This window comes from Ostrinia nubilalis, chromosome 10 (genome assembly GCF_963855985.1).
Source record: "Ostrinia nubilalis chromosome 10, ilOstNubi1.1, whole genome shotgun sequence".
Taxonomy (NCBI): domain Eukaryota; kingdom Metazoa; phylum Arthropoda; class Insecta; order Lepidoptera; family Crambidae; genus Ostrinia; species Ostrinia nubilalis.
In genome coordinates, this window is record NC_087097.1 from 11,480,749 (window position 1) to 11,491,644 (window position 10,896).

At 35.8% G+C, this 10,896-nt stretch overlaps 1 protein-coding gene and 1 long non-coding RNA gene across 2 annotated transcripts in view; one reads left to right on the plus strand and one right to left on the minus strand.

Annotated features, from left to right (window-relative positions):
• LOC135075259 (uncharacterized) overlaps positions 1-9,764 on the minus strand; it is a 173,773-nt gene extending 164,009 nt beyond the window's left edge. Inside the window, exon 1 of the long non-coding RNA XR_010257990.1 lies at positions 8,371-9,764. This is a non-coding gene — a long non-coding RNA (uncharacterized LOC135075259). The remainder of the gene's footprint in view (positions 1-8,370) is intronic.
• Positions 1-9,772, plus strand: part of LOC135075245 (G-protein coupled receptor Mth2-like) — a 56,183-nt gene extending 46,411 nt beyond the window's left edge. Inside the window, exons 8-9 of the mRNA XM_063969621.1 lie at positions 6,903-7,049; positions 7,836-9,772. Of these exons, the coding sequence (XP_063825691.1) occupies positions 6,903-7,041 (139 nt within the window). The 3' untranslated portion in view covers positions 7,042-7,049; positions 7,836-9,772. The remainder of the gene's footprint in view (positions 1-6,902; positions 7,050-7,835) is intronic.
• Positions 9,773-10,896: the final 1,124 nt, after the last annotated feature.

The following is a 10,896-nucleotide window of genomic DNA, read 5'->3' on the forward strand; positions in this document are numbered from 1 at the left end:
GACCAAAAATGGTAATTTACAGGTCATTTCAGATTAATTAAGCTTTCAAGATCAGAATGTCTTTAATAAATTGTAATATCGAATCAATATCGGTGTCAAATCGTCCATTGTCAGTGAAGTCTGCTATACATCATCAATCACTAACACTTCTATAACAGCGTCAATCTCATCAACATTTTTGTTTATATTAGCTCTATAGAGGTATGACTGATGATTGACCACAACTTTTACAATTGGAATTGATATTGAAATGATCCGCCAAACTATACTTAGTTTCAGCATCGGTTTTGCGTCAACAAGTGCACTCACTACCAACACTTAAAAGGATTTTTCATTTACCAAAACAGTCTCATAGATTTTTTTTTGTCTTAAAAATAATTACGTAAACTGTTCATCCTTTCAAGTAGCAGGATTCAAAATTTCCTCTAACAGACGTCCGTAGTTCTTTTAGCTAAGCCAATTAACTTTTGCAATGTCTAAGTCAAAGACAAAATTCTCTTACTTGCATTAGCTATTATAATAGCGCTCAAAAAATTGTCAAAAATAAAAGACTACTAAAAGAAAAACTTTAAACTTCTGCTCATTATGGAACCTTGACGTTTCATATTCGAAATATATTTTTGAAGTGGAATTATAGATCTATAGACAAGATATTGTACTTGGCAAAAGAACCTACCGAAAGTCCGAACCGACGACAATTTTAAAATAAACGAATCATTAATTAATTCACTTTACTTGTGTAAAAATATTTTAAAAAAATATTTTTTTTTTCTTAGCACATTTACTTTTAATTTAAACGTTATAATCGAATACTTTATTATTACCTTTAATTATTACTATTAAAGATTTACTACATAAGCTAATATTCCCATTTTACTGTAGGTATGCGTAATATTTCATAATGTGTGCGCAATAAATAAAAACTACCAATAAAAAAATAGGCACTTTTCTTCACTAGAGTCTACCAGAAATTTTACGAACCTCATGTGGCACTGCTCTTTCAGTAGAGCTGGAAGAAGATGAGCTCCTTCGCGTATTTTTCTTCAACCTTGGCCCCATAGAAGCCGATCGTGGTGGCGCCTTCTTACTGGACGACGACGACAACTTCGTTCGCTTAGCACGCTTATTTCATCGTCAGCTGACGGGTGTCTCTGGCGGTATACGAGCTCCATCTTCAGTAGTCGTTGTACTCAACTGTGAAATAAAGTACTCGACGAAATAAACTGTGTCTGACCAGCATCAACTCAACATCATATGGAAGCTATGTTCATGTTATATTAAGCAAAAGTTTGATTTATGTCTTTTCCAAAAATCTAAATCTCAAAAAACATATCTAAAAATCTTTTGTTTGACAATTAATATTATGCTCCCTGAGCAAAGTGTAGTAAAATACCATTGTGACATGTTTCTATTATACTTATGCATCACAAATAAAGATTTTGTATTTATATTTGTATTTTATTCAGTACGACCTACACACACAACTCATGTGACAATTGGACGGCTTCCTTGTCATGTCAGCAATAGAAGGCTTTTTATTCTAGAGACATCCTAAACAATGGGGCCCTTAAGGCGCATCTAGCCTGATAAACTGGAGGCACGTCTAGCCTCGTCATATTAAGTCATAGTCATAGTCCAAGGCACATCTAGCCCATTAAACTGGAGGCGCGTCTAGCCTCGTTATATTTAGTCATATTCAAAAGCGCATCTATCCTGATAAACTGGAGGAGTGTCTAGCCTCATACTAAGTCATAGTCATGGTCACAGTCATAGTTATAGTCAAAGCCAAAAGTCAAAATATCTTTATTCGTTTAGACTAATTAATAGTACTTACAAATGGTCGAATATTTTGTTCTTAAAGAGCCTCTACATGTCTCATACTTAGTCATAGTCTAAGGCGCATCTAGCCTAATAAACTGGAGGAGCATCTAGCCTCGATATACTAAGTCAGTCACAGTCATAGTCATGGTCATGGTCATAGTCATAGTCTAAGGCGCATCTAGCCTTGTTATACTTAGTCGTAGTCAAAGGCGCATCTAGCCTTGTTATACTTAGTCATAGTCAAAGGCGCATCTAGCCTTATAAACTGGAGGCGCGTCTAGCCTCGATATACTAAGTCAGTCACAGTCATAGTCATGGTCATGGTCATAGTCATAGTCTAAGGCGCATCTAGCCTTGTTATACTTAGTCGTAGTCAAAGGCGCATCTAGCCTTGTTATACTTAGTCATAGTCAAAGGCGCATCTAGCCTTATAAACTGGAGGCGCGTCTAGCCTCGATATACTAAGTCAGTCACAGTCATAGTCATGGTCATAGTCATAGTCAAAGGCGCATCTAGCCTTGTTATACTTAGTCGTAGTCAAAGGCGCATCTAGCCTTGTTATACTTAGTCATAGTCAAAGGCGCATCTAGCCTTATAAACTGGAGGCGCGTCTAGCCTCGATATACTAAGTCAGTCACAGTCATAGTCATAGTCAAAGGCGCATCTAGCCTTGTTTTACTTAGTCATTGTCAAAGGCGCATCTAGCCTTGTTATACTTAGTCGTAGTCAAAGGCGCATCTAGCCTTGTTATACTTAAGTCATAGTCACAGGCGCATCTAGCCTTGTTATACTTAGTCGTAGTCAAAGGCGCATCTAGCCTTGTTATACTTAGTCATAGTCAAAGGCGCATCTAGCCTTGTTATACTTAGTCATAGTCAAAGTCATAGTCATAGTCTAAGGCGCATCTAGCCTATTATACTGGAGGCGCGTCTAGCCTCGTTATACTAAGTCTTAGTCATGGTCAAAGTCATAGTCATAGTCTAAGGCGCATCTAGCCTATCAAACTGGAGGCGCGTCTAGCCTCGTACTGAGTCATAGTCAAAGGCGCATCTAGCCTTGTAATACTTAGTCATAGTCAAAGGCGCATCTAGCCTTGTTATACTTAGTATAGTCAAAGGCGCATCTAGCCTTGTTATACTTAGTATAGTCAAAGGCGCATCTAGCCTTGTTATACTAAGTCTTAGTCATGGTCAAAGTCATAGTCATAGTCATAGTCTAAGGCGCATCTAGCCTATCAAACTGGAGGCGCGTCTAGCCTCGTTGTACTGAGTCATAGTCAAAGGCGCATCTAGCCTTGTTATACTTAGTCATAGTCAAAGGCGCATCTAGCCTTGATATACTCAGTCATAGTCAAAAGCGCATCCAGCCTGATAAACCAGAGGTGCGTCTAACATCGTTATACTAAGTCTTAGTCATGGTCATAGTCATGGTCATAGTCATAGTCTTAGTCATAGTCTAAGGCGCATCTAGCCTGATAAACTGAAGGCGCGTCTAGCCTTGTTTTAAAAATAACTATTTCATGCATTAAACGAAATATTCATACGTTTTTCTACTTGAACTTTTAAAATCAATTACTTTTTAACCAAATAAATAAAAACGTACCTTATGAGCTGTAGATCACGTACCACTTCTGAGTTGAAATGAAACACTCTTGTGGGTTGTTTAACTTGTATTTCAGCACCACTGATTTACACAATTCCGACATTATGACGTCAACCTAATAGTACCTCTCGCTTCGAACGCTCAAATCGAACTGACTGTCCAGCGGCATGCCAGCGATAAGGTAACTTCCCCTTCCATCAGTGAAAGTCGACCGGTTCAAAACGACTTATCGACGGCATGCTCCGGAACTAGTCAAATGCAATACTTATTTCATAATTAGCTGTTTTCTTAATTTTTAAAATACTAAAATGTATACAATAAAAATCTAAAATAATTAAATTAAATAATAAATATGAAATAATTGGATTTCATACAAAATAAATTCTAAAATCATTCTGATGTCTGCAAAATGCCTAGGAAGTAATCAAATAAAGTATTTTAATTTAATAATGGGTTTTTGGGTTCTTCTAAAATACAATACAAATACTAAAATTGTTGCAATAACTATTTAAAAGTAACCAATAATCGTATAAAATACAATATGAATTCTAAAATCATTACACTTTGTTCTAAATTAATTTTCATATTTCATTCTTTTTATCGAAATTTCCAAATGATTTATTAACAATAGAGGTGATTCTAGCGCTCGGCGGCCACTGCCGCGGCAGTTAAGGGTCACTGTTACACTAACCTAACCTAACCTACTATTTTCTGCAATACCTACTTTCTGCAACCATACTATTTTCTGCAATCTCTTTGTTTTACATAAAATTCTCGTGAAAACCATGATCATCTGCCTTATGATTTGATTTGTGGGTGGGTGGAACAAATTATTTGGGATAGAATATTTGGCAAAATGAAACATTTGCTAGATAAAAATTTGCCAAGTAAAATTTTGCCAAATGATAATTTGACCAAATGAATTAGTTGCGAAAAGTACAGTTGCTAAAAGTTCATTTGGGAAATGAAACTTTGGCGATAAGTTGTTTGCGAAGTGAAGCTGTTGGAACTGTCTTGTGGCTGAGCTATTAACAGGTTTTACTCCATCATCCGCTCTCTTCAGCTGGCTTCGCCCATTAGAGATGTCTCTAGCGAACATTTTGGAGCTTTGGTTTCGCCCTATTGCCTCTTTAATATTATTACTAATAAAGTTGCGAATACAATATCTCAAGGACTTCCTTATCTAAGAACCTATTTTGATACTTAAACGTTTTGAAAACTTAAAATAATTTATGAAAAATTTCAATATCGGAATACGATATTGGCTTCAGTTCCGGAATTGAAATATCGGAAAAAATCTATCCGAAATTCCGGAGTAACGAAATTCCGGAATTCCGGTATTCAAGCCCTATTCTAGAGCAGATGCCGTGAAAACTATAAAAGATATAAAAAAAACTTTACTGTCTCACCTGTAGCAAATTGAATAAGCTTTTTTTGGTTCATAGTAGTCATGTCACTAGGACGCATAGTTTCCGAGGATTAAGCGAAAAACCGAAAAGTAGTACCTTTAAACCCCCCTCTTCCTGCCGGCTCAAGGGCTAAGGGCGGGAACTTTTGCTATGTTCACCTCCTAACTAGTCTAAATAAAGTCTCGAGGTCAGAAATTGTGTTCCACGGATTTCTCTCTACACCGTCGTTAAAGCATTCATTGACTGGACTAGGTATTCAGGTTTCAAGATGTTAGATCGCCTGATACCTACTCTCGTAGTAATCGATTGAGAGAGAGTTCATCCACATAGAGGGTATTTGTCATGTAAAAAACATTAATTACTTTATTAACAAACATTGTCGTAAAACATGTCAAATACTTATCGTACAAAAATACTTTTATGAATCAAAACATAATAAATCGTCATCATCTATGTTGAATGAGCAATACAAATAAAATATCAATAAAACATTGGTTTCGTGTTTCGTAGTATCATGCATGCGTTGTTTTGTTAATTTTCTAGAAACCGCAGATCTGCGGTAAAATTATTTATCAACGGATTTGTCATTGTATATTTCCGTTAATTAATTCATACTCTGATAGCGTAATCCTCTTTTATTATAAATATTTTTAGCAGCTACACTCAATGCTACACTAAGCTAAAACCCCATCATTAATGGATATTGGTTGTTTGAACATCGACCTGAAAACACACCATGAGCTTACGAAGGGTTTACAGTAATTTGTTTCAGTCTCATCGTTAAAACGGATGGGGTCCGTCGACTTTCAGAAATCGTCTGTGAGACGAAAAAACTTTTTCACTTAAGTAAAAGTTATTTCCAATATCCACTCGAATTGGGTCTCTAGATTGGTCAGATGTAGGTATATCTACACGTATTAAATCTACTAGGAAAATATAGATATTGCTACACAAAATCTATTCGAGGAATTGCGTCTCAATAACTCATAACAGGATGTCAATTGATTGATGAGGTCACTACCCAATAGCCCAATAGAATAGGGATAGGGGTCGGTAGAAGGTATTCGTTTCTAGTCAATCGTAATACTTTTTTATGAGCTATCAAAACGCGACTCTATAGTTTTGTATCGCAAAGAAGCTTTATCACTACTTCCCGAACTCAATTGGCTAACTTCGATTGAAAGCTACTAAAAACGAAAATTACAGCCAATTGAAAACTAACTCAGTTTTTATTGGAATGAAGTGTTTTTTATTACCTGAGAAGTTGCACCTCTTGGGGCTAGTAAAATATTCTACATATTAAAGTTTACCCGACTCTATCTCTGTGGCTTAATTCAGATACTATGTTATTTACATAGCAATTTGACGTGGACATACAACTTAATTACGCCGACAAAGTTAGCAAATTGGTTACATGGTCCAGCATTAAATGGCAGGCTTTATTTTTTCCATTAGGAGGGGACTATGGGCGGGCCATGTCAATATTGGCGTATTATGGGTGAGGGGGTAGTAATCCAAATTAGAACAACACTGTAATTACATATGTGTATACATGCACATAGTCATAGCAAACATAGCTATTGTTGACGGAGTTCATAAAAACGATATTGATGTTATTTTTACCTTACTCGCAAATATTATTTTAAACTAGCAATTTAAACGATTGCATTGTGAAGTTATCAGATCACACGTACTTAGAGCCCTAACTATACAAAAAGCAAACTCTACACTCGTAGGCTGGGTTGCACCATCTTACTTTAACTTTGACAACGTCAAAAATCTGTCAAACTCCATACAAAAACCACCGGTTATCGTTATAGTTACGGTCAAAGTTAGGTGGTGCAACTCAGCCTTAGTTAAAATAATTATGTGGCACGGCCATTCATTTATGAGCCGCTTATGGCCGCTTCAGTAAATACTGGTAGTAAGATAAGTAGTTTGTGCCTTACCTTTTATCTCTCGTCTCTGCCATCTCGCGTGCCCCCAGAATCCAGATGCTAATCAACTGAAAGAGCTGTCTATTGAGGAATCTATTTTCAAACTAACTACAGTCGATTTTTTTCTCCGCAGGTTCCGCACCATGTTCGGAATGGCGACAACAGCACCAGACATGCGCAAGAGTCCTTGGACGAGCAGCACACACACGGAGGACACGCGCGTGTCAGCCTCCGCCGACGACCCCAGCATGAGGTTGAAGGATCTACGCTGATCAGCGAGGTGGGTTCAATATGGTAGGAATAGTAGCACCGGCCCTGGACATCGCAAAGAGCCCCTGGAAGAGCAGGCACACAGAGATAAGTGATGTGATGCTAAGTATACCATCCGAGACTCGTGGCATTGAGGGGGGTATGAAATGCCATAATATGGGTTGGTATCATAGCAGTCAGCACACGTATGAATGAGTACCTACTATTACATTATCTGTGCTACTATCAACTATCATCTTCGAATCGGTAACGCAATTACATACCAATGTAATGTGTGCATTTTACTTAAATTTAATTTTTTTTAGCTCGGCCCTTGGTCCCCTGGTGTCGAGGGTCAGTGGCATTTTGCCAGTTCTGCCACCCTGTAGTTACGCCACTTTGTGATGATGAAACATAGCTGGCTTGGACTCAGCGGTGAAATGAACTTTCAATCGAATTCCCACCTATTAAAAATATAAAACACTTTGCGACGTGTGCGCCGGCCCTATGCTTGATTAGGTTAGATCAATATTGTCTCCCGGCACCCCTTTGGTTCTTTGCTCCATCGAAACTTTTACATCATGGGTACTGTTAGCACAGAGCGTTTTACGTTTTACCCACTGAACCACTTTCTATGTTTTATGGTTTAATGTCCACACTGGGTCACCCAAGCTGAGTAATATGGGGACTTTTCACCTCGTAGCTGTCTGTTGACCTACGAAGGACGCCCAAAGTAATTAATAGGTACCTACACTTTGGTATTACCGTGCTTTGGTGCTTTTTCTGTTTTTGATTTTGATTCTTTTTATAATTTCAGATCCCGACGCGCATGACATCATGACACAATGGAGACGAAGAATTCTCATGAATGCAATGAACACGATTACGTTGTGAATTCTAGTCTATATTTTGAATTTAGGAAACATTTCCTCTAATAAAACTTGTTTGTTGTTCGTGTGAAGTAGGTACCACCAATTGGTAATTAAGAAGTCTATTGAATTAAGTACAAATAAGTTATCATTAATAAATTAAGCGAACTTAACTTTCTGTTAGTGTTAAGCTAACATTTTTTTAATATGTAATTTTATATGTAGTAAATACTGTTAGATACTTAACTGTTGTAGGAAATTATCTTTTAATTTTTAAGGAAATTATTATAAGCTTTAAAGCTAGACCAATAGTACAAGCTTTGCTTAGTTTGGGGCTAGTTGCGCAGTGTAAATGTCCAATTGCAAAAATCAACTGGACGAACCGAAATAAGTAGGTACCTATGCTGTACCTAATAGTAGGTATACAAGCAAGTATAGTAATACATTGTATACCTACTATATTTACTTACTTTTATTAAATACAAATATTCTCTCTACTAAATATTTTTAAGTTTATCTGCCTTCGCTGTGTTGATAAATTAATATTTTTATGAAGTTTGTAGATAAGTTTTCAAGTGAATGATAGTTAAGTATGTAAGTTATACGTATGTAAGTAAATATAGTTTGTTATTATACCTTGATTTTTTAGAATCCAGCAGAGATGTAAACAAACACTTTCATACACAATTACACCATAATCACTTACGTGTTCATAATATCATACACATTATTTAACAAGCCCATGAAACCAACTTTATTTTCACGTTTTTACAAGTTTGAAATCAATCTTTGAAACAAATTATTTTAGCAAAATACGTGGACGATGAAAATTTGTGAGACTTGTCAAATTGACTTGACGTTTAAAATCATGTGTTATCTCCATATTGTCTATGACTTGTCTCTGACACATCAGTGCTGTAACCTGTGACTCATAGACAATAATTTGTAAATTTAATCGATATTATTTTAAGTATTCACTTATTCCGATTACTGATTAATTTTAAATAAAAAATATACGATACTTTGTTTACTTTTCCAGCGATAACTTCGACAATATTGGAGATAACGTAAAATTATTTTTCTACATTTAGTGTATACTTTTTCGGAGTCAGTTTAATTTTTAGTCGGTTTTATTTAAACGAAATTATTTTACTTTTTTATGCAATTATGCTTACGTATTGTTCCATTGCTTATTTTCCTATATAAGTAAATAAAATAAAAGAAAATAAAAATCTTCTTTCAATGAGGGTTTTCGCGATTGAAAAATCCGCCAGATGGCAAAACGTAGATGCGAGGTCCAAATGCTGCGTGATTGGTGGATTTGGACATATCTGTCAATGTCATGTCAAAAATAACCAATCGTGCAGCATTTGGACCTCGCGTCTACGTATTGCCATCTGGCGGATTTTTCAATCGCGAAAACCCTCATTGATAGCATCTTAAATTACCTCCCTAGTGGAATAGAGCAACAAAGAACTGAGCGAGCGAGATGTCACTAGTAGCAACACTGTCAAACAGAACTTTTAGCAACTATTTGAAGTTTAATAACTTTACGGATATCATTGATTATTTTACTGTCCAGTGTGTTTTTTGATTACATCTGTGCATACAGTTTGTTTCCTGTTCTCGAAAATTTCATAATCAGTTCACATTCAATGTTGCGACTTTGTTGCATATTTTTAGTATTTTGACGATCACCCGGCGATGATACGCAAGTACTACAATAATTTCACTTCGCGATTAACGAGAGGTTTTGTCGCATCACTAGTTCACAGACTAAAAATATTTTTATGTCAGTTGGCCATTTTTGATGACATTTCTGCTGATTTCTAAAAAATTAGACTGTACATGCCACCGCTAAAAATAAAATGTAACTATTCTAAGATCGTGTTATTTTATTTACGTAGTTTAATCCTTTTTGATCAATCAAAACCCAGATCCACTTATTAGACTCATAATAGGCAAGTCTATCTACAATGCACTTACCTACACTGCCTTACTACATACATTAACCAGTATGATGAAGGGGGGAAAGCTAGCAAGCAAGGATCTGACCAATTGATTTGATCAAAGCTTGCGCAGATCAATGTTTAGTTCCACTCCACCCCAACCCAACTTAAGTTCCATTTTCAACCGACTTCAAAAAAAGGAGGAGGTTCTCAATTCGACCCGTATGTTTTTTTTTTTTTTTTTTTTTCTATGTTTGTTACGCGATAACTCCGCCAATTATGAACCGATTTGAACAAATCTTTTTTCGGCGTATAGGTAATACCTCAAGGGTGGTCCCATTTAAATTTAATAATAAAAAAAACAACCCCCAAGGGTGGAAAATTGGGGATGAACTTTTTTATACGCAATATCTCCGCCGATTATAAACCAATTTGAACGATTATTTTTTTGTTGAATAGGTATTATCAAAAGGGTGGTTTCATGCGAATTTGAAGAAAATATTTCACCCCCAAGGGTGGAAAATTGGGGATGAACTTTTTTTTATACGCAATATCTCCGACGATTATGAACCAATTTTTTTTGGTCTCAGTGTACTGCCTACCTTCAGTGGTAACATCAAGGTAATAATTAGTTAACTAAAAAGCAAGAAATAAGTAAAATTTTATAAAAAAAAATAAAACCGACTCCAAAAAACCTACACTAAAACGTAGAAAAATAATTACTAATTACCTACTTATTTATTAGGACGAATTATTAATATTTATGTAGGTATACCATGATTGATACTTTTGGAGTCGGTGCAGGCAAACTTTACATGTTTCATAATCTTGGCACCGACTCCAGAAGTATCAATCATGGTATACCTACATAAATATTAATAATTCGTCCTAATAAATAAGTAGGTAATTAGTAATTATTTTTCTACGTTTTAGTGTAGGTTTTTTGGAGTCGGTTTTATTTTTTTTTATAAAATTTTTCTCTGTCCTTAGTGAGTGTAAAAGCAAGAAAGGAAACGAATAAAATTATTATTTATTGCAGGGAAAAGAGATATTCTGGAAC